General features: G+C 44.3%; 4 protein-coding genes and 1 long non-coding RNA gene across 8 annotated transcripts; 1 reads left to right on the forward strand and 4 right to left on the reverse strand.

Annotated features, from left to right (window-relative positions):
- The first annotated feature begins 2,407 nt into the window (after nt 1–2,407).
- LOC123131068 (pathogenesis-related protein PR-4-like) lies at nt 2,408–2,959 on the forward strand. The gene is made up of 2 exons (XM_044550831.1): nt 2,408–2,707; nt 2,789–2,959. Exons 1-2 carry the CDS (start codon nt 2,408–2,410, stop codon nt 2,957–2,959), a joined length of 471 nt encoding a protein of 156 aa, XP_044406766.1.
- A 3,938-nt stretch (nt 2,960–6,897) lies between these two features.
- LOC123129711 (protein FAR1-RELATED SEQUENCE 4-like) lies at nt 6,898–10,111 on the reverse strand. The gene is made up of 5 exons (XM_044549767.1): nt 9,297–10,111; nt 7,986–8,583; nt 7,783–7,902; nt 7,633–7,705; nt 6,898–6,971 (listed from the first exon to the last, which is right to left on the reverse strand). Exons 1-5 carry the CDS (start codon nt 10,109–10,111, stop codon nt 6,898–6,900), a joined length of 1,680 nt encoding a protein of 559 aa, XP_044405702.1.
- Nucleotides 10,112–11,538: 1,427 nt separating this feature from the next.
- On the reverse strand, nt 11,539–16,568 carry LOC123128578 (THO complex subunit 5A). 2 transcript variants are annotated; one of them, XM_044548615.1, is made up of 9 exons: nt 16,254–16,568; nt 15,864–16,154; nt 14,858–15,194; nt 13,955–14,289; nt 13,482–13,729; nt 12,577–13,162; nt 12,379–12,492; nt 12,075–12,300; nt 11,539–11,955 (listed from the first exon to the last, which is right to left on the reverse strand). In XM_044548615.1, the coding sequence occupies exons 1-9, from the start codon at nt 16,482–16,484 to the stop codon at nt 11,918–11,920; spliced, it is 2,406 nt and encodes an 801-aa protein (XP_044404550.1). In that variant the 5' UTR covers nt 16,485–16,568; the 3' UTR covers nt 11,539–11,917. The 2 variants fall into 2 exon arrangements, with proteins under 2 accessions (XP_044404550.1, XP_044404551.1); XM_044548616.1 differs by having other exon boundaries at nt 13,955–14,286; nt 16,254–16,566.
- A 3,317-nt stretch (nt 16,569–19,885) lies between these two features.
- Nucleotides 19,886–21,281, reverse strand: LOC123131069 (signal peptidase complex catalytic subunit SEC11C). Of its 3 annotated transcripts, none has more exons than XM_044550833.1 (6): nt 21,155–21,281; nt 20,937–21,076; nt 20,713–20,823; nt 20,468–20,601; nt 20,268–20,319; nt 19,886–20,168 (listed from the first exon to the last, which is right to left on the reverse strand). In XM_044550833.1, the coding sequence occupies exons 2-6, from the start codon at nt 21,045–21,047 to the stop codon at nt 20,112–20,114; spliced, it is 465 nt and encodes a 154-aa protein (XP_044406768.1). In that variant the 5' UTR covers nt 21,048–21,076; nt 21,155–21,281; the 3' UTR covers nt 19,886–20,111. The 3 variants fall into 3 exon arrangements, with proteins under 3 accessions (XP_044406768.1, XP_044406767.1, XP_044406770.1); XM_044550832.1 differs by having other exon boundaries at nt 20,937–21,049; nt 21,155–21,277; XM_044550835.1 differs by having other exon boundaries at nt 19,886–20,193; nt 20,937–21,049; nt 21,155–21,277.
- A 401-nt stretch (nt 21,282–21,682) lies between these two features.
- On the reverse strand, nt 21,683–23,276 carry LOC123128580 (uncharacterized). The gene is made up of 3 exons (XR_006463292.1): nt 22,614–23,276; nt 22,399–22,465; nt 21,683–22,141 (listed from the first exon to the last, which is right to left on the reverse strand). It is a non-coding gene; the product is annotated as an uncharacterized lncRNA (long non-coding RNA).
- Between the last annotated feature and the right edge of the window lie 49 nt (nt 23,277–23,325).

Genomic DNA, 23,325 nt, shown 5'->3' on the forward strand with positions numbered 1-23,325 from the left:
AAGAAAAGCATTATGCTATATCAATTTAAGTTGCAAATTAAGTTTTGCGGGCCGGGAGGAGCTGCGCCAGATCAGAACCCGCAGAAGCCGACCCGTAAAAAGCATATTCCGTGAATATGCTTTTTTACGGGTCCATTATACGGGGTCTGCATCTGTGCCAGCCCGCGCCGACCTGCAAAAGCGGTTTTGCGCGAACTGCAAACGCATTTTGCGGGCCGGCGGGATGCGGGGTCTGCTAGAGTTGCTCTTAGAGCATCTACAACCAGAGCGCTCATATTCATCCCAAACGCCTAAGTGGCCTGCCCGGACAGATAATAGCTCATAACCGGACTTGGCAAATCCGGTTCAAACACCCGGGCTGACCGGCACTCCTCATACCCGGGCCGGCTCAAATCTGGGGTGGATATGGGGACATCCGAACGCGTCTGCCATGTAGGATTGATTGCAAGAGTCCATACGGACACATGCAGAAACCATCAGCCTGGCGGGCGTCTCCTTCATTTTTCGGTGAGGATGCATTCATGGCGTCGCATGGCGCTGCTCCGGCGAGCCGCCCGATGGACCAAGTCCGACTATTTAAGACGAACGACGGCGACCCAACCCTAGCCCGTCCACATTTCTACCCTCTTCCTCCCCTCCATGCTGCCACCTTCAATCCAGTAACCGTCAGCCGCTAGCCATGGCCCGGCATAGGATCACCACCTACGCCATCTCACTCCGGACGGGCGGTTGCAACCACTGGAGGAGATCCGGGCCGGGCACGAAGCTTGGATCGTAGTCGGCTTGCCTCAACCGGAGCAGGAGGAGCAGGAGGGCCGGAGAAGGACGACGCAGCCGTGGAGGAGGAGCTGTGGGAGGCATATCCAGAGGCTCCGATTGTAGGCTTCGCCATGGCCAATGCGTTGGCGGAGTTTGACGTGGCCCAAACGGAGGAGCCAGTGGAGCAGCAGGCCATTCTCGATTCCATTCAGTCAGAGGCGAAGGTGGAGGCCAACCGCCGGTTCCTCTATCAGGCGGACGCGGAGATATTGCCAACGAGAAGCAAGAGGAGGCGGAGCCGGAGGTGCGCCCGAACGCCAATGATCACAAGGCTGACGGCTCTAGCACAAACTTCATCAACATCTCCGACAAGAAGGACGAGTGGTGTAGTTTGATAGTAGTGTAGTTTGTACATAGATCATGTTGTTACATGCTTTTGTGTGAAAATGATAATCGTGAAATAGCTATTATGGTTGTTGTAGGTGAAATATGGGATATGATCGGTCACCGTCCGCGGATGCGTCCAGACATATCCGCAAAAGTTTAGCAGCTTAAATTAGCTATGTGTTGTTGTACTAGGTGCTCTTACAATACTATTATGCCATTTGTGGACGGGCTAATGGAGGTAAAACCACCTACAATGACCCTATTTCGTCTCATCTACTTGGTGGCTTACCTTATGTCCTCCGCTGATTAGACGCCGGCCGTTAACTGTCAACATTTACATTAAGATTACTGTGTCATATTTACTTCCATATGCGGTTGATATATGATCCAAACGGCCAGCGTGTGTTAACAAGCTGATGACATCTGGCAGCTCAAGTCTTACTCTTGGCTGTGGTGAAAGACGTTCGACAGTCTGAAACGATATTTACAAGAACATAAGATGAACCAGTTGGAAACAAAAGAAACAACAAAGAGGCTGATGTAAACACTGAGTACAAATTCACCTAAAAAAGTATAAAAAAAACTGAGTACAGAGTATCGGCATAAAATTCTTTGAAGCACAATTGTCCAATGAGCAACTTAACTTTGAATTGACAAAGCTCTGACAAACAACCACGGCAAAGATTTGGCACACTCACATCACCGAAGCAACATAAGGAGAAATAGCTACATTTCTAAATACCATGGAAAGCTAAACAACAAGCTTACATCATGAGTTTAAGTGAACAAAAGGGTAGTTTGTGTTTTCCGATAAATTGCGTCTTTATTAACTTAAAATGTAGACTCAAGCGGTTGCAAAGCATTAAGAGCTGACAACTAGCCTATGTGCATATACTCTCTCTATTCCCACATGTAAGTTTTTTTAAAGATTTCAACGAGGGACTATATACGAAGCAAAATAAGTAAATCTACACTAAAATATGTCTATATGTAGTCCATTTGAAATATCTAAAAAGACTTGTATTTAGGAATGGAGGGAGTAGTTAGGATGCACAAAGCCAAAAGTAACTAATCCGACTAAAAACAGATGCTTATTGAGATTGAAAATTATGATCAAGTGAAGGCGATGATTACAATCCCCAGCTTGTAGAATTCAGAATCTATAAATACGGCCAGTCACAACCTCAGCAATACTCAAGTACCATATTAGCAGTAGCTGATTGGCCAATTAGGCACTAACTAGGTACAAAGAGGTATGGCCATGGCGACGGAGGACGACGTCGCTTGCACGAGGACGCCGGTCTCACTGCTGGTTCTCGTGGCACTGGCCGCGGTCTGCCTGTCCGCAAACGGCGCGGCGGCGCAGCAGGCGAGCGGCGTGGCGGCGACATACAACCTGTACAGCCCAGAGAAGATCAACTGGGACCTGCGCGCCGCCAGCGTCTTCTGCGCGACGTGGGACGCCGATATGCCGCTGGCGTGGCGGCAGAGGTACGGCTGGACGGCGTTCTGCGGCCCCGCCGGCGCGCACGGCCAGCCGTCCTGCGGCCGCTGCCTCCAGGTACGTACTCATACGCTTCCCTCGTGTCTCCGTCAATGGATCGTGCGTACCTTGTTTGATCGGTGGGACATTTGTCGCCAGGTGACGAACGGGGCGACGGGGGCGCGGACGGTGGCCAGGGTGGTGGACCAGTGCGGCAACGGCGGGCTCGACCTTGACGCCGCCGTGTTCCAGCAGATCGACACCGACGGAGGCGGCGCCGCCAACGGCCACCTCGTCGTCGACTATGAGTTCGTCGGCTGCCAAGACTAAAGTGCATGGGAAATCAGCCCCAGCAAGAATGGAACGCAATCAAAATCAATACTACTCGAGGCCTACAGCACGTGTTGTTTTCCGAGTCTGAATATTTCGTCATCATGTAACTCATAATCGATAGTCGAAATGACAGATTTTATGTCTCGTCAAAGGCACGTAATCTGGCTACTGAATAATAAATTTAGTTCATACAAACATCTTCAGGCGCGTACCATCGCGTTCAATATTGTAGTATGAGTGGGAAAATACACATGAGCTCCTCTGGTGCTACACACCCCTATATGAATATTAATTATAAAAAATACCAAAAAGTTTCAAAAAAAACTGAGAAACTTCATGAAAAAATACTAGAAAACGTATCCGTGACGAAGGAAATACTGTCCGAACAAAAATCCATCCAAACAGTTTTTTCTATACATAGATTTTTTTTTCTTGCCATAGATACGTTTCCTGGTATTTTCTCACGAAATTTCGCACAGTAGATCGGGACCCCAGGTTTGGTATCCAAAAATCTCAGATTTTTTTTAAATTTTTCGGTATTTTTTTGAATTTAATGTTCGTATAGGGGTGTGGAGCATCTAGGTGCTATAAATCCGCTTCTAGTATGAGTGTTGTTTTTTCCCGTTATAGTAGCAAAATACCCAAGCCTCTATTCCAGACAAGGTTTTTGCTCTAAGATTAAACCACTTGTGTGAAAGTGACCCATGGTGAATTGTGTACATGACATGTGCTATTATTTTGGTAAATGGCTGTGTAGGAATGCATGGTGTGCTCAGGTTTTGATTTCAAATTTTTTTGAACGTGTGTGCAAGTTGTGTTGGTTGGTTTAGCATTTTTTTGTGTGCATGCACCAGTTTGTGATAGGCTCCCGTTTCTCCCTCTCAATTTTCTCCGCGTGTCCCTCTCTCTGTCAAAGGCTCGCCAGGCATCCTGTGGTTGCTCCACATCCACCGCTCACCGCTCAACAGCATGCCGCCGCTCCACCGCCGTAGTCGCTTATAAAAGCTCTTGTCCCCCTCCCCTTGAGCTCACTGCGCACGTCTCCCAAATTATCGGCGACGTAAAACCCATCGTTCCTGAGTTCATTGATGGCAGATGCATCGCCGGAGCTCTCAACGCTGGGACGCATCCCCTTCCTGGCTGGCCGGCGTAGCTCCCTCTTCCACTGTTGCGCCCACCTCCTCCCATCCAGGCGCTCCAATCATGGCGCGAAGGCCGGATCGAGCCCATATGGCGTGGCGGCGGCCGAATTCACAACGGCCATATTACCATTGACGAGGACAGATCATAGGATACCGCTGCTGGGAGCCTGGGACATGTACTATCATGGCAATGTTAGGAGAACCTTCATCTCTGGGCGTGAGATGCATCTGCATTTCCCAAGAATTGATCCCGTGGACAAGATCAGGTGGATTACTGTAACTGCTCTTATATCTTGGTTGATTTTTCCATTTTTAAATTAGCGACGACGAGCAAGAAGGTGATTTTGATGTGAAAACAAATAGAAGGAAACACTCCTATATGTAGCAACATATGTGTTCAGGAGTTCCCAAAGAAATCAGAGTGGAATTTTCTTTCATACAAATAAGAATGGAAATATGTACTGATGCCTGTTTAGAGTTTAGTAGTTTACACTTCTTTCGCCCAAAGTGACTTCACTTTGTAAACACCAACCTGTGTGCATTGATTTACATATACATTTTTTTTAATCTGATCAAACATATACCCTTTCTGTAATGCACTAATGCTTCTTATTCATGTGAAATCAAATCCAAGTTAATGATTTCTGCTGCTTCCTGAAGCTGAACCTGAACTGCAGCTTACTGAATCTGATGAAAACAAAGCCACGCCAACAGAGCTGCAATGTTGTGGCTGTTTGAGATTCATGAGGTTTGAGCAGGACCAGTGAGGAGGAGAAGGATTCTGAGTTGTAAGTAGCAACGCTCAACCTTACCCTACAGCCGGAGGCGCGAAATAGGACAAGAAGATTGATCTGGGACAAGGATGCATACATTGCTCTCTGCCTTTACTGCTAGAAAAATTGTGCAGAACATGTAGTAGCAAGCGAACAAATAATAGAAGAATAGGCAGTAGCAAGCTAAAAACTACTGCTGAAGAGGTTGTAGCAACCTAAGAAAAAACTGCAGAACAAGCAGTAGCAAGCACTACAGTACAGACCGTAGCAAGTGAAATACTGTAGAAAAGTTATTACTGAACATGGCTTTGTCTCCAGGTGAGGGAAGTAAAAAGAGAAATCATCTACATGATCAAGAGACTTTGGTGAGGGTGCAGGACTGATTTTCTCTACTGTATTGTGATCTCCTCTTCTATAATTTTTTCTGTACATGTACCTTGCACTGTTGCACAGGGTATAGACCATGATGATATTTTCCATTGCATTTTTTCGATACACCACGTCAATATTACAACTAGCTAGAAGAAATGGCCTACAAAACTCCCATTCGAGTCTTGTGTGCAAGCTCATATTATGAAATGATATAAGCACCGTAGATTCAAGGAAGTTGACCACATTATACTATTTATTCTTCCCGAAGTACCAAAAAAATAGAAAATAATGCATTTACCTCTAATCCACAATTTTATTTTTTATTGTACTGCAGATGATTTACGAGGTTATCAACCTTCAAAGGAGAACTAGCTGACACACAAGATGAAGCCGAAGAAAAAGCAGCACAAGGGATCCCCGGCACAAGTGGCTCTAGATTACATCTGTGATAATTATGCTCAATTATAATACCATAATAAATGACTATAACTACTATGCACTTCAGGTCACTAGGGTGAAACTCTTTACAGTACTCCCTCCGGTCCTTTTTATTTTGCATATTAGGTTTGTCCGAAGTCAATCTCATCCAACTTTGATCAAGTTTATTATATAAAAAATTATAGACATTCACATAACAACACCAATATCATTAGATTCATCTTGGAATATATTTTCATATTATATTTATTAGATATTATAGATGCTAATAATTTTCAATATAAATTTGGTCAAACTTAGCAAAGTTTGACTTTCGGCAAATCCAATGTGCGGAGTAAAAATCCAATGCGAACAAAGCAATGGCAATTTAACATGACGCGTCAACAAGTGGCTACTCAGCAATGACGAACTTGACAGACAAATGAAGATTGTTGCAAAAAATTGTGATGATTTTTGTGATGCTGTACGGCTCCGTATGTATCCGCAATGTTCGGATACCAAGGATTTCATAATTCGATAATGCTACACTTACGGGCCGCTGCTACGGACCAAGCGATACGCGCTGATGTGGAAACGTCCACTTCATCCCCACAGCCCACCCCTCTTGAGCAGAAAACAGCAGAAAAATTACTCGCGCACAACAGCCAGACCGTCCGCTCATCCCCTTTCTCTCCCGGGCGACGCGACGGCGACGGCCGACTGCTGGCGGCGGAGAGGATGTTCCCCAAGATCAGCGGCGGCGTGACATGGCGAGGGTCAGCGCGCTAAGTCGTACGCGGGCGGCGCTCGCGAGCTCTTGGTCTCCGGCGGCTGCGGCGCGAGATCTTTGGTCTCCGGCGACGGCGGCGCGAGCTATTGGTCGTCGGCTGCGGCGGCGTGAACTCTTGGCCGGATTGTGCCACGATGAGGTCCTCCATTGTTGTCATGTCGAGCAACTAAAATCGCAAATATCCTGCATGTTGTGTGAAATTGCCCATGTCCCTTGGTTGTCTGATGATGTTACTTTTTGCTTGACAGATTCAGAGCTGTGTTAGATGCGTGATGAAACAGTACCACACAAGATGCAGATTCTGATAACAGAAGCTAAACAAGCCAATATATTGTTCAATCTTGCATCATCAACACTATCATATGGTTGCCTGTGTATATCTTGTCAGGACATGTCATCTCCGCAAACAAGTGCAGACTCAATCCTTCTCTGAACATACCATCAGCTAGTGCCCTCCCTGTGAACATCTTCAGGATCCAGCAGAATTATCCAAAAGCTGTAAGCATCACCAGCAGCTGATGCAGAAAGGGCACAAAATCAAGGCAGTTCAGTAAGAAATATGTCTGTTGGAAACATCCCTATATATTGTTGTTGTTCCGTGATGTTGTACATTGTAAACATATCTCCCTATTCAGGGATTTAGTTAGCCACGACTGACTAGCACGTTCGTGCACTCATGTACTTGGCTGAGATCAATACAAAAGTGGGTTTCATCATATTCTTGCCTCTTACATTCTGTCATTGTGTTATTGAGATTGAAAGAGTATTTGCTGCTGATATTTCTGCTAGGATCGACATGAAAGAATCACCTAATCATTTGAACTGGAACTGAAAGTGGAATCAACTAATACTTGAACCATATAACAGAGACAAATTCAAGTCCCTTGGGCCGAAACAAGATGACAAAATATAAATCCGTCTACTTTTCTAGTGCCCTGGTGCCTATCAGGTATCAAGTATTACATTAAAGTTGACAAATTCATACAAAATATTGCATCCAACATCTTCAAACTACGTAAATCATGTCCAAACTCTGGTCCATCATATCATCGAGCCCTTAATTTTCATCGAAGTGTAATGCTGCAGAATTAGGCACTACAGTCGATCCTTGCTGAACTTGAAACAGCATACTTGTATATTCTCCGAGAATTTGGGGCATAACCATTGTCGATGAACCTCCAAGTGATACTGTAGTTGATCCTTGGGGTGGATTTATGTCGCCATTGATAATGCCCAAGTCAAATGATTTCTGCTCCAAAGAAAGTGATAAAATTACATGGATGTTTAAGAGTTTACTAGAAATAAAAATGTGAGAAATAAGCATACCTCAGCCATGCTACTACAAGTTTGGCCATCTTGTTCCACAACATCTTGTTCTAGAATATCATCCTGTGATGATTTCCTTTTTTTATTGGACATTTTCTTTTTCAAATTCATGGAGCGAGCCTGAAATAAATACTTAGTAAGAAAACACGCACGAGTTTGGGTTATTATTTTCACAGAATAAAAACATAATATAGGGAGAATACCTTTTGTTCAGCTTCCTTTTGTGCAGCCTTCTTCTCTTCTTGTGCAGCCTTTTTCTTCTCCCTTAGTTCAGCTTTCTTCTTCTTTTCATTTGCTTGACGAATAAGCTTATCAACCTTGGATTCTTTTCTCAATGAAGGAGGACGTCCAGCACATCTAACAGCTATTGGACTTAGTATAGTTTTACTTGTTGTCTTCCCATCAGAAGGCGCCTCTTCCTGCAATTGATCTTTTGGTGCACTAACCTGATCCTTATTATTTTCAGAACTTGAGTTGCTAGAGTACTTAATTTTCAAGGTGCAAAGATCTTCAATCAATGAATTGCATGAATCATCTGACATGGCGCCTATCTCTGCAACTGGGTAGAAACTGTTGCACAATCTATCAAAAGGATTTGCAACAGGAGTATTTTCCATGCCGCCATATGTGCATCTGATGAAGTTATGTTTTCTTTTCACATTTTTTCTCCACCGATCAAGAATGTATTGTAGAGGAACCTCCTTGATTTTCTTGTGAGTGAGCACACATAACACATGCCTACAGAGAATCCCCCTGAACTCAAAGTGGCGACATGAACACTTAACTTCAAACTCTTCCTCACTGAATTGTACATGGTACACAATATCTTTTCTCCACCCTTTTTCTTTGTCAATCAGCACATCCTCAGTTATTTCATATGTTTCCATTGCCCCTTTTTTTCTATTAACTTCCGATCACAATACATCTTGTATGTTAGCTCTTCTTGAAATTCTTTGAACTTCGAATTTGTATAGATTGATTGAAATTGCATCTCGATATCAAAGTGTGTGATGCAAGGTATGGTTGAATTGAAAGAGTTGAAATCAGCAATATTCTCCTTCTCAACTTTATCACGAAGAGCATTCTCATATTGGCTAACAAAATGCTTCAATGTAGTTTTTGCATTAACATACCCATCGAAGAAGGCATTCATACTCTCACTGCGTTGTGTAGTAGACATACCTGCCCAAAAGGCATCTTTCACAAATGCTGGAACCCATCGGTGCCTATGGCGGTAAAGCCCTTTAAGCCATTCGTTATCACCAAGATCATACTTCTCAAGCATATGCATCCAAGCAACTTCAAACTCTGTAATTGTTAATGAATCATAAACTGCCTTGCCAATAGCAGCCTTAATGTGATCATACTCATCATATCCACCAAACTTCTCGGGTATCTTCTTCATTATATGCCACAAACACCATCTATATCGAGATTCTGGAAAAACTCTTTCCACACCATTCTGAATTGCTTTTGCTTGATCGGTTACAATAGCTTTTGGATGGAGATTTGACATACATGTGAGCCATGCTTGAAATAACCAAACAAATGTTTCGGTATCTTCATTTGATAATAGAGCACATCCAAGCAAAATTGATTGTCCATGATGATTCACTCCAACAAAACAAGCAAAAGGCATATCATATTTGTTCGTCAAATATGTTGTGTCAAAACTAACGACATCATGAAAAGAGTCATACACTGCTCTACTTCTTGCATCAGCCCAAAAGACATTCCTTAGTCGAGATTCATCATCAAGGTCCATGACACTGACAAAATTTGGGTTGTCAGATTGCATCTTGACAAAAAAATCACGAACCGCTTCAGCATCACCTCTGCCAAGTTTCAACCTTCTTGTTTTCTCTAGAAAATTGCGAGCATTCTTCTCACCAAAAGTTAGGTTCTCATGACCATTTGCTTCCACAACAAAAGAATTGAAATTCTTGTTTACTCGAATTCCAGCCCGGTCATTCAGCTCAAGCCTTCGCTTCACATGGACGTCTAACTTTTGGTTGCATCTGAATAACCGAGACTTGTGTGGACTTAATGTATGATTATGATCTAAAATGACAGTTGAAAGATGAAACTTCCCATCAGGACCACGGGTAATATTGATTTTAGCTTTACATCCTAACCCGGTTGTTGGATTTGGTTTCAACATATTTCTTGATCTGGACTGAGTCTTACCATACCGAGAGCACGAAAGTGTAAGATACTTCAGCTGTCCATTATCATCATTGTTTGAGCTTCTTCTTGTCACACCAAAGCCCTTTGCTTTAGCATAGTTGTTGTAGTACTCTCGCACCTCATTCTCAGTATCAAAGGTCATCCCCAATTTAGGGTCTCCAAGTAAGGCATCTGGTTGAGCTTCACCAAGGTCATGTTCAAGTTCCACATTGCTTTCATTCCGTTGCTTATTGGTGTCATCATCGCTTGAAATCGACATGTCACTTGATTCTTGAACACCACCAGTTCCATCATCCATTTCTATAAATCAAGAAAACTTTAAACATTATTATTGTTCAAAATAACTAAATTGATAGGGGATGGTAACATATTGTAGATTCAGAAACATGTAGATTCAGAGGCATGCAGATTCAGAGGCATGTAGATTCAGAAGCTTGTAGATTCAGAAGCTTGTAGATTCAGAGAGAAGAAAGGAATATAAGAATCGATCAACATACAGTAACATCGACCGTACGGTCAAGAAAAGCTAGATAAAAGGTGCAGATATTGAACATAACGAAATATTGGGGCAAAACCCTCACCTCCTCTAGTCCCCGAGCTCGCCCAGGCACACAAGAGCTCCACCCCCAGCGTCGTCCACGTTGTCGAAGCTTTGACGGTGAGCAGCTGCGACGACAGCAGCTGTTGAAACGAAAAAAATCAATCGTAATCTGATCGAGAAAAGTTAGATGGAAGATGCAAAGATTGAACAATGTTGGGGCAAGAACCTCACCCCCTCCAGTCCTCAAGCTTCGACGATGACCGGCTGCCACGACAGCAGTTTAGGCTGTGACCTGCTGCGACAACAACGCCGCCTGACCTAGAATCCCAGCGGCCATCTGTTCAATGTGGAGCGAGGGAATCCGAGCGGCCGTTTGGAAAACGAGGAGGCGGCAGGCTGTTCTTTTCTTTCGAGGTAGAAGAAGGCGGACGGTCTGGCTGTTGTGCACGAGTAATTTTTCTGCTGTTTTCTGCTCGAGAGGGGTGGGCTGTGGGGATGACGTGGACGTTTCCACATCAGCGTGTATCGCTTGGTCCGTAGCAGCGGCCCGTAAGTGTAGCATTATCGCTCATAATTACATACATAGACACAAAACCTCCTGTAGGACGGGTACAACAATTCACGAAGGCTCTTTATCACTTTATATCGCCAATACTAATCCAGCACAAGGCAACACAAGGATGATCTAGAATAATAAATGGTCTCGGATGATATAGAATAATAAATGGTCTCTCCGAGCTGTACCAGCATGTTTTCCTTGTTTAATATCATGCCGCACGCATGATGATGATTAGCTTGCCCGTTTTTATTTTTACAAGGAGCTTGCCCGTTTTTTTTTTTTTGACAAGGAGCTTGCCCGTTTGTTTTAGCTGTTCTGTAACTATGATATTTTGCAAAGTATTATCTTGAAGTAGTGTAGGAACCAGTTATTTTAGTACATAAAAAAAAACTGTATCTGTGCCGTATGGATGGGCGCGGCGTGCCGCCGCGCGGGGAAAAGCTAGTATAGGTTAGAAGGCACGAAAAAGGACAGAAAAATGCATCAATTTGGTTCAGATTGAACATACAGTTTGGGAACTTATAATTTACACAATCGCAAGAACGAAACCCGTCTGTCTGTCTGGCTTGGAAGATTTCAGCATGAACAAGCAAGTCTGACCAGCAGCACCACCAGCAGCATCAAGGGGCATGCAATCTGTCTGTTGCTTGATGCTGCACGGACCAAGTCTGCTGGAGTTGCAAAGTTCCATGTAACATCAAGCAAGATAAAGTGCACCAAGAGTTTCGGTATTCTTGTGATTGCATATCAAACATCATAATGCCATAATGGTTAGAAAACTATCGTCGAGCAACAGGGAAGCATCTCTCTCCAGCCAGCATGGGCAAGCTTGGCAGCTTCTACTGCTGTCAGACCACGTTAATTCCAGTACCGAAAGAAGGTTTCTCTGTGCCATAGGCAAAAAGGCAGTTTTAGCATCTCCGTTTTCCTCCGAATGACAAACGATATGCACGCCAACTCAACTCGCAATCAACCAAGATCACAAATAACTCGAGCAAACGTCACCTCGCCAATAGATGGTCTGCCTGCGGTCTCTCCCCCTGACCGATCTACTGAGCATGGTTCCACTGACTGGTTTGCAAAGCCCGACATCAATCACTGAAGTAACTTTCCTTTTCTCGTGATCCTCGTCCAAATGCATATCAAACAACATAGCCAGGCACAAAACTTGGTGGGTTAATATATAGTCCTCGTACGACCGAGGCAGAATTCGGAGGATGTGAAGATTCACCTGCAAGTCATAAGAGCAGTGAAACCATGAGAGACGTGCGACCAATGAAAATTTGAGAAAGAAGCTCATAATACAAACCTCAGCTTCCATTGCACGAAGATCATTGTGCCATTTCAAATCTTCGGTCTTTTCAGAAACCATCTGTAATCTGAAAAGCGGTGGCCTAAGAGGATACTCCATGCTAATCTTAATCTGCAATTGCGAACCGGCAGTGAGAAAGCAAGCACATGGAGATTCTTGCAACAAGGCCTATAGGAAGAGTGGATGGAAAATTACCTTGGCTTCCAGCATGACTTTTGAACCATTCTTCAAAGTTTTACTCAAGACCATGGTGAACTCTCTGGAAGCATAATCCTCCCAGGATTTATCTATAGTGAGGTTACCTTGCTCAGTTTCTTGGTCAGCACATGCCAGCTCCTCCAACTCACTGTCACTGTCCATTAAGAAATCAAGATCATCCTCATTTCTACCAAAACTGTGTGAGATGCTTAACTTAGATGGTGCAGAGCCCTTTGATATAAGAGATAAGCCTCTAGAATGGTTTAGAACTTCAGGTGAGATCTCCGCCTGTGATACTTTAGAACCATCTGGCATATCTTCAGCGTGAACCACAATTGGAAGCTCACCATCCTCTCTGTTACCCTCGGTTTCTTGCCCATTTGTCACAGATCTTCTCTCCAAATCACTGTCAACACTTCCTGCAGGCCCACTCACCACTAAAGCAGAACGAGCCGAAGGCTCAGGAAAAACGCCTGTCAATGACCAACTATGCATACTACACGATGGGGTGCGTGATGCCCATGGTGTATTCTCGTGTTCTATTTGAGGCCACCTCAGCTTAGTTAAGTAATTAAGTTGCCACCTGTAAATGACAGACCCAAAAACTTCAAAGGGATGCACTCAATCAAGCAAGATATGCATAGGAGTCATAAGTAGCAAGAGAAAGATGGTTGACAAGAACCAGCTTAGATCAAAGAGAAGACATGAAGCTGTAAAAAGGTGTTCACAATTTTTTCCCAGGAAATGTTTCATTAACTCATGCAGCAAGTCTCAGAATGACATGTACAATGAAGCAAAAGCATCATCCAGCCAAAGTACAATGCACACATCTGTAAAGATCTATCATCCGGATTTGGCTATTGACATCCCAAACGGCAAACATGGTAGAGCAGGTGACTCACGTGAGAGCCATTTGTGCAATTTTCCGAGAGCGGATTCTCTGCAAAATAGTCTGTGCACGATTCTGCTGACGGTATAGTGCAAGCCCAGATGACAAATCAGCATTTCTCGATGCTCTGTTAGAACTATCCCCAACAGATTGAGGAACCTCCGGCAGGAAATCTATACCAGCTAGATGTTGTGCCCACTTGTATGGACGTGAATCCTTTTCACTAAAATTTGGAGTCTCCCCAGCATAAAGCTTAGCCATCTGCATAAAATTTACAGGTCACCTTTTTAGATTGTATGGAGAAAAGCTACGGATAATCTGGAATCATAATGCACAACAGCTTTTTTTCTGCCAGAAAATAAACAAAAAACATGTAACTAAATGCTGCCTATGAAGACATAAAAGAACAAAAGCATGTAACTGCTGACCAGAAGCTTCAATAACAACAGGTATACATGTGAAAAGAAGCTGCTCTAGAAAACATACCTGATGAGGCAGCTCTAAGCCAGTGTCATCTGGAAATAGGTTGCACAGGATATTGCTGTCCATCCCATCTGAATCTTCAGATCCAACACAGACAACATTCAACTTTGCCAAGTATTCAAATCTCAAAGTGATGAGCTTACGATGCTTGGTTCCAGAATCTTCAGTATCATATACATGGAGAACAACTTTGAGTGGATGAAGTTGATATGCTAATGCAGGATTACTAGCTTCCTTTGAACTCTTCCTAGACCTTGATCTTCTTCTCTGAGCATCTTCTTCCTCATCAATTGCATCGTCATCCATCCTATTATTATCATCATTTGCCAAAGTGCCTGCTATTGCAGATACATAAGAAACAATTCATCCATAATATTAATATCCTCAAAGTTATAACTTACAAACTGTCACATAGTCAATTTCATTCTGACTGTGTTCATCTGCTCAGAAACTCAAGTGTAAAGATGAACAAAGCAGCAACTGTGTACTGTTGGCATGTTATTCCATTTCCAGTGGAAATTTATTATAGATCACACAGCTTCTAAAAAGGCTTTGATAAATGTGCCTATGCTGCAATACAGAGCACAAACTGTTCTAATACATTCACTAGGAAAACATTATGTTTGGTTATCAAGTGCCTCACATGACCAGCACGTTCCTTTTGCTCTGTTGTGAAAATAGTAAGCCTAAAAGAATTTTGCACAGACTATATAGGATACATCCAAGGTGGCAAAAAAAGTTTTTAGAAAAAGACCACAAGTCCTTGTTCTTGCAAGGACACGACCACTCGGCTATTAAGAAACAGCAATGTTGAGAAATGCAATAAAGGAACAAGTGTAGGGAGACATAGCATGCTAGATTTACACATTAATCAGATGTGCTACATTCCAAACAGATATAACATACCCATTTCCTGCTTGGCTTGCTGTTGAGCAAAAGTTTGAGCGTCCTTTGTGCTTCCATTTACCTCCACTTCAACATTCTCGCCAAATGCTTCTTTCTGTCCTAACAACTGGGTGTAGGTTATGTAAAGAGGAGATGGGAGCAACTCAGCTGCATGGTGCTGCTTTAATTTCTTGGTATGCAGCATCCCAAGCTGCTGCTGCACTGGCAATGATGCTTTCTTCAGTGATTTCAAATGCGATGGGAGGCTTGAAAGGAACTTCTTCTGATTTGCAATTGTCCCCAGCAAACTGTTCTTCTGTTGTTCCAATTTCTCATGTCGCTCACATAGCTCTTTACGCTGTATCAGAATTAACACATATTTTAGATGACAGAAATCGAATCCTGAACAAACCAGCGATGATCGATTTCTGACTAGCAAGGGCACACAGATTCAGAACACATGAGACAAGCAATTTTATAGCAGAATGAAAAATCTATCTGCAGAATTCATGAATGAAATTATAGTAGCACAAAGGACCCTCACACACATTTGTAATAGTACGCAAACTGACCTGGTGCATTGTATATGTAAGGTAGGTTAAATAGAGTTCCCAGCAGACATTGTATTCTAGTTATTAAACAAATGTTCGCCAGTAGAGTGGTGAACCGAACACAGTAATAATCCAAAGGTGATTCTAATAAGCAGCAGGAACCTCCCTACTTTTGTGATATCAAACTAACATCAGACCAATCTTGTACCAAGTCAAAGTTACTTCAGATTGTGAACAGTTAGCTCGGCTACATTTTCTAATCCTTACAATTAAGTTCCACAACCTAAACACACTATGAAACCATTTGTGTGCTCTCTGTCAAGCTGAATTTAGGTTTTTCATGCGTGTACGAAACCATGGACACCCTCTCCATTAAGGCCCAACTACATTAGACCGGCAATTGAACAAACCACATCAAATTCATTTGATGATAGTTAGAGCTCCTATGCAAGTGGCAGCTGATAACAGTACACAACCTGGACGAGCTCGAAGTTGAGGCGCTTGAGCATGAGGTCGTGGGCGGTGTCAGCCGCGAGCGTCTTGTCGCGGATGTCAGCCGGCGCGGCGCGGTGGAACTCCTCCTCAGGCACGAGCTCTATCCCCGGGTGCTTCGTCTGGAAGTCGAGGCACGACCTGATGGCCTTCACGTAGTGGTTCTTCTCGTACAGCAGGTTGTGCAGCCTCAGCGTCGTGGAGTCCACGGGCGCCTTCGCCGCCTCCGTCTCCCCCTTCACCTTATCCTCCTCCATCAGTATCTCCCTATTCACCTGCGCGCAAAAAAATAATCCAGGTCGAGTTGGAGCGGCGGATCTAGAGCTAGGGTTTCTGCTGCAAGGTGGGCCGGGGTTTTGGGGCGCGAGACGCACCTGGCGGAGCGTGATGAGGAGGAGGGACATCTGCGCGACGAGCTCGCGGAGCTCGGACTTGGGGGCGCCGTCCTTCTTGATGGCGAGTATGCGGGCGGCGACCTCCTCGACGGAGGCGCGGGTCTCGGCGAGGAGGTCGTGGGGGGAGCGTGGCTTTGCTGCCGTTGTGGCGCTGGGCGGACGAGCCGGCGCCTCGACGTCCATGGCTTCCGCCGCCGGCGCCTTTGCCATCGATGCGGCCGGAGACGAGAGAGACGATGCCAAGCGCCGGAAGTGGGAGCGGAAGTGGTAAATGGGTCGGGTTCTGGCTGACCTAGTTCGTTCAGGTAAGATGCTCGGGCCGTTCGTTTCTTGGGAAATCGAGACCAGCCCAATTTTGCGGAGGTATCCAGCCCAAATCAGGAGACGGACCGGCCGACAAAGCTTCTAATAAAGAAAAAGATGAGACTTCTCATTGCCTAAAAAAACATGAGAATTCTCAAAAGGAAAAAAAAAATTACAAGAAAGGGGAGAGAGAGTGTGGAATGGGTTGTAGTAGGACCAGTTAGAGGCTAACACACGCTACATCACTCCTGAGATTAACTCTACATCTACTCCCTCCGTTACGTCTAGATACATTCATTTCTACGACAAGTAATTCCGAACGAAGAGAGTAGTATATTATTGCGATCACTTGTTTTGCTTTTATATTACTTCCTCCGTCCGGAAATACTTATTATTGAAATTGATGTAATATGTCATGCAGATATTTTTTTCGTTCATACATCTAGTACATCGTTTTGGCCTCAGTGTCGGCCGGTGGTAGTTGTTTCAGCCTCTTTGGAGCTCATATTCCATGCTAAAACTGTGGAATTGCTTCTATAATGCTCATATGAGCCAGCCCACAAAGCTCCCGCTCGCTCAGCTCGGCTTCTTGCTCCTCTCGCTCATTTAGCTATTTTTCCGCTCACCCCACTGCTAGCTCAGGAAAAAATGGCTATCATTTTTTACTTGAAAAGTTAATTAATAAAAGATGTTTAAGGAATTTGAAAAATAATAACAACTTAAAAAATCATGAATTTTAAAAACTTTCACAAATTTAAAATATAGTCATGGATTTTTTAAAAAATCACAAATTAAATAAGTTTTCGAGTTAACAAATGTTCTTAAATTTAAATGATCATTAACTTTAAAAATATTCATAAATTTTAGAAAATATGAATTTTAGAAAATGTTTATGCTTTTAAATGTTCATAAATTTTAATAAGCGCTAATTAATTAAAATGTGAAAAAGGGAGTAGTTCGGGATGAAAGAAAGGTTTCCGGGATGGCCTAACCAGACACGACGGCCAGCCCCTAGCTGTAAAGCATGCTTCGCAAAAATTGTGAGCTTCAAAATTCGAGGTCCTAAATTCACGAACTAAATTACAAGTAAAACTACTAGAATACTCTATGATTTCATGGACAATGGCACCATAGACTGCCCCACTCTTCTTCTTGGTGTCCTCGATCACTACCTTACCGTCCGAGGCCACCTGGATGGAGTGTAGCTATAGATCCTCCGCCAATGCCATGGATTCTCTGATCGCCGGTGCTTCCAAAGTGGCGGGGTTCGTGATAGACCTGAAGCCGATGGCAGATGCACCTAGGAATTAATGCTCCTGATGTGTCTCTGGCTACGGCTGCTATAGCTCCGACTCCCAATCTCCCTGCAACAGCAGCGTCCCACATTCAACCTTGCCATGTTAGCTGGTCGGCTAAGTCAATGGGTAGGCCTCGGTGCTCCTGTATTGCTCGCCGCCGCCACAGGTTTGATCAGAACCTGAAAGTCGTCGATGTATGATTGTACGTGGCTGCCTGCTCGTGCCTAATTGACTTAACCAGTTTTTTTCCTGGACGCTTGCTTGGAGGGCAGCAGGCTCAACGAAATTGGAAGCCGGAGGTTTTAATTTGTTTGTTTGATGATCTTCAAGCCCGGTTATACTTGTGTTCGGCTTATGTCAGTTTGGTTGCTGATTGCGGAGGATCTTAGCAGCCTCCCTCGTTACCTGTTTTGAACCATCTTGGTTGACAACGAGTGCGTTCTCCTGGCTGGCGGGATTGGGGTCGACGGTCAGCGGAGGTTCCTAAGCTCCCCATGGTCTTCTTCTTCCTCCGGCGTATCGATTTCTGCCTCCGTTGTCATCGAGTTGCTGCTTATGCGCGCGGAGGTCTCCAGGCTCTCTTCCGGCGTGGTGGCTTACTGGCTTTCCGGTCCTCAGATATGCTCCGCTCAAGCTAGCGTTCTTTTAGGTGCCAACAAGATGGCGACTGCGAGAGCTCGACCCACCGTGGCCATGGCCATCGTCCTCCTCGCCACGCTCTCGGCCTCCCACACCGCGTCATGCCTGGTCCGGCCGCACGACATCGTCGGCTGCCAGCCCAGCGGCTACCTCCCGGGCAGGTCCGGGGACTGCGAGACGAGCAACAGCCCGGACTGCTGCGTCGACGGCAAGCAGTACCTGCAGTTCCTCTGCTCGCCGCCGGTCTCCGCGACCACATGGGCCGTCCTCACGGTCAACGGCTTCGGCAAGGGCAAGGACGGCGGCCTCCCGTCCGAGTGCGACAGCGCGTACCACGACTCGGAGATGGTCATCGCGCTCTCCACCGGCTGGTTCAGCGGCATGTCCCGCTGCAGCCGCGGCATCAAGATAACCGAAAACATGTTTTAGAGCCTATGCACCCGGGTACTCCTTATCCAACCACTCATTTCTGCATCAAGATTCGTGCAAATAATTTTCTCTTTTTTGTTTCTCTCATATAGAACATGTATTTGTACTTTCAACTTTGCAGCACAACAAAGCTTTCTATGTAGAATGTGGGATAAAACTTACAGATTTTTTGGTCCAACATAAATATACAAAATGCGATTTTTTTGATTAAAAAATCTTATTTTTCATATTTATGTCGGACAAAAAAATCTGAAAGTTTTATCTCACATTCTAGTTACAAAGTTATGTTGTACTGCAAAGTTTGAAGTTCAAGACATGTTTTATATGAGAGGAACAAAAAAGAGAAAATTTCATGTAATAAGGTAGTTGTGTAGCACAGATCTCAAAACAACATTGGAGTGTTAGGATAGTGAGGCCCGGGTGCATAAGCTCACAGAATCTGCATTCTCAAGATAACTGCTACGAAGGGTGGCAGCTCATCCGTGTACGCCAAGGTGGTGGACGAGTGCGACTCCGTCCACGGTTGCGACAGGATGTTACCTGGTCCGACGAGTAATCAGTTAGTTTGACCATATGAATATTCGTGTTCCCACTAAGTATTTACTTTTAGATTCTTTTGTTTCTTCTAAAGTTTATCATTATATCTGTAGCTCTATTTTGATCCGAATGTATTTATTTCTATCGATGGTGAGATTCTCGTATTTCATTAAAATCACCTTGGGATACACAAAAAGATACACAAGACTGAATGAGTGTTGACCCTTCGATGGCTACTCAAACTCGTCGTTGCCAATGCAAAGGCCGAATGCGTGTTCATTGTGTTTGTATCCACTCAATACTTCATTTTTAGTCAATAAAAATCATTCTTTATCAAAGAAGAAGAATAATAATACATCTAAATACATGTTTCACCAAAATCTACCTTTCGAAGAAGGTGTTAGAGTCATGTCGACCGTGCAAATAAATGTAAGACTTTTTGCGTGTTCTCGAAAAAGGAATCTCGTCGGCCGTGCTATAGAAATGACTTCAACAAGACGGATGGAGCTCGATTAACTCTATTGCGGAGACTATGATAATGATGTGTCTTTTATATAGTCTTCGTTCGCTTGATGCCTACTTTAACCACGAACAAGACACTATGGAGGCAACCCACATAAATCTGCCGCGGTTACATTGTTACCCATAGTACTTCTGGAGTTGTAGTGCTTCCACCATTCAGCAACATCTTTCATAAGAGGAAAAAGAGAGACCTTGTGTGAGTATTTAATTAAATAAACAATGGTATATACAGAAATTAACCAGAATATAATGCATGCTTGCATACCTTATAAGCTTCACTGATGAAGACACTAGGCCATCCAGCATATGGCAGATAGCTGTTAGCATTGGACAAAACACAAAAATTAACAACGCAAAAAACATTAATCAATTGAAACGGTAGAGCAAGGTATATATAAAGCCATATTAATACACGTCCAAATTCGATAGTAGACGCATGATAAGAGACAACAACCCGCCACGTACCATGCAACCCGTCCAATAATGTCATGCGGTTGAAGCCAAAGCTGCCCGCTCGCATAGAGAAATCGGTCATCCACTGAATTGTTGTCTCCTTTGGTGAGTATTCGGATTTCTCCAGTATCTCGATGCTCGTAAACCTAGAATAATTTGAGAAGATTATTTTCAAGGCAAACAAAGTATAACATATAGACTTTTAATGATTTGATTGGTGTGTAGCAAGAGATACTAGAGGCCGGGCTTGCTGTTACCTTGATCACACGATGGACAATTGGATGTTCAAAGCCATCAACTTTGAAAAGAACGACCTCTCCTTCGCGGAAAGGTTCATTGCTCATGTTGTGCACAAACACCATATCACCCTGCGAAACAAGCACATATCCAATTCATGCATCTATCAATATGTTGGTCGAAATTAAAGGGGGCGACAAACGGAAGCGCACATTTTTTTTCTAAAATAAATTATATCACATACCTTTTTAATTGCAGGCTCCATACTTTCGGACAAAACCGCCATCGCCGGTGACTTGACACCCGTCACGAGCATCATTCCCTCGGGCACCAGCACCAACAATGCAAGGACCATAACTGCATTCCGAATTTAAGTAAAAATTCCTGTGAAGAAAAGAGAACTTATAGAAGCATTATGAACGCCGAAGAACACCGAAGAAAGAGGCCTATATATGTACTTACCGAGGAAGGTGATGGATTGCGTGAGCACATGCCGGATCTTCATAGCCTCCTCTCTCGGCTGGACGATGGTGAAAACACAAACTAGCTTTCTGATGATCGATTCTAATATGTTTTCAGCGAACGTCTGCTCTTGCTTTGCAGCTAGGTAGGTAGCTAGGCTATGAATATATAGGCAAAGCTGCGGAGTACTCGACGAGCACTCACTCGATAGGAATCCGTGACGGACACCATCGATCACCACACGTGCGGGATTCGGTTTCCGTGTCCGACTCCGGCCATGCAGTGGAATCACATACCGTGTCCATAGCGTACGCACGTGCGGTTTGCAACTGATTTATCTCTTCGGTTTATCAATTAATTTACGTGCGTGTGGTAATTGCACCCAGCTACGGTATTCTCAGAGCCCGCCACCAGCATTACGTATTTAGGTGCCTGGCGAATAGCTGTGAGGACCCCGAACGGCCAGGTTCCAACGATGATACGGCCAGGTCGATATACATACGTCTCGCGTTTCATGTTTCATGTCAGTTCAATTACAGTTCAGCCTCAACATTTGAAGAACAAGTTCTGGACGCAGCCGCAAAGCTCGAAATCATGGAACTGGAGATCCACCCCGGCCGCGAAAAAGGAGAAACGGAGAAACTTGGTGTCTCTGGCCTATTCCTTCAGTAGGCAATCCTGGAAGCCCGGCTCCCGCTCTTTCCTCTTTCCGGTCGAGGTTCCTGCCGACCGGCATGATCTCGTTCATGCGCGCGCGGCACATTCAATCTGTTGGGAGATCCATGTAAAGTGTCATACACACTCCTTGCAGATGGATAACATGGAAGTGGTCCATAACGAGAGGGCAGCAGAACACGTAGCAATTTTGTTCCCCCATTTGTGCAAATCTGAAAGGAAAACTTGCATAAGCTTGTACGTACAACGAATCTTCGAACAGGCCAAGCAATTGTCCAGTGACACTCCAGCATCAAGCGCATAATCCTTGATCTAGATTAGGAGTAAACATAAATTGATTATATCAAGGTAACAGATTGTGCTTTGGCATGGAGACCCAAGATTGAAATGGCGAATAATAACATGAAAGGAAATATAGGCTGCTTTCTTTATAGACGAGAGATGTCTTTCCTACCAACAAATAAATTTATATTACTGTTTGGACACACTGTATCCCTTTTAACATGTCACTAAAAGAAATTACGACATTGTTTTCACCAGTATAAATTATAGGTTAGAGTAGCACAAACCTGAAAAGCAAAGCGTTGAGGCATTCCACTGATAGAGAGTAGTCCCTTCGTCCGGCATACGTCAGCACTGTGTTCATCAGGAGAATCAATTGTGAGATGTTTGTTCCGATATACACAACCCCATCATGTGCAGGGCCATAAATAAATACCTAGAAATTCATCTCAGCTATCTTGAGAAAATATATAAATGCATGCCAGACAATTTTATGTCTGACCTTTTACTTTTAGAGATCCATCTCCCCTTCGCAAACAAATGCTTACAGAGGAAACACCAGGGTCATGGGTGTGATCATGCTCATGATGGTCTACAAGAAGCAAACAACATTGAGTTCACTTATTATGACAGCATTACCATGACTAAGATATGGCATATTAGGTATACTGCTTTTAAGTGAAACATCAAAACTGTCCCATCTCTCCTTTCCGAACAGCATCCAAGGTTCCAAGCAGATTGGCAAAGTACATTTCTTAATTTAGGATATTGGTTCCAAGTAACTATGAAGTTTTTCCTATGTTTGCATAAGCTTGTACGTACAACGAATCTTCGAACAGTGCGCTTGATGCACCGCTCCACCCACCCCCTTCCAGCCATCGCTGGTGCACCGCGCGGGAAGAAAAGAAGGGGCGCACGCCGACGCCTGGACTCCGTCTTCCTCCCCATCTCAGGCGGCCGCCGGCGCAATGCTCCGGCCACCGCCTGCCCGACCGCTCGCGCCGACGCCGGTGCATCGAAAGCAACCCCCCGTCCGCGCGCTCGAATCAGGCGAGAGTTTGGGAGGTGGGGGACTAGATTACACGGCGGAGCACTCCGGCGAGCGTGATCTGGGGGAGGAGTTGGACGGAGATCGCGATGAACTTCTTGTTTTTAGAACGAGAATCGCGGTGAACTGGGACTGATAAAAAGATAGCACGAGCAGTGTGGGCCTC

The sequence above is a fragment of the Triticum aestivum genome, chromosome 6A (genome assembly GCF_018294505.1).
Source record: "Triticum aestivum cultivar Chinese Spring chromosome 6A, IWGSC CS RefSeq v2.1, whole genome shotgun sequence".
In the NCBI taxonomy this organism is placed as follows: Eukaryota; Viridiplantae; Streptophyta; class Magnoliopsida; order Poales; family Poaceae; genus Triticum; species Triticum aestivum.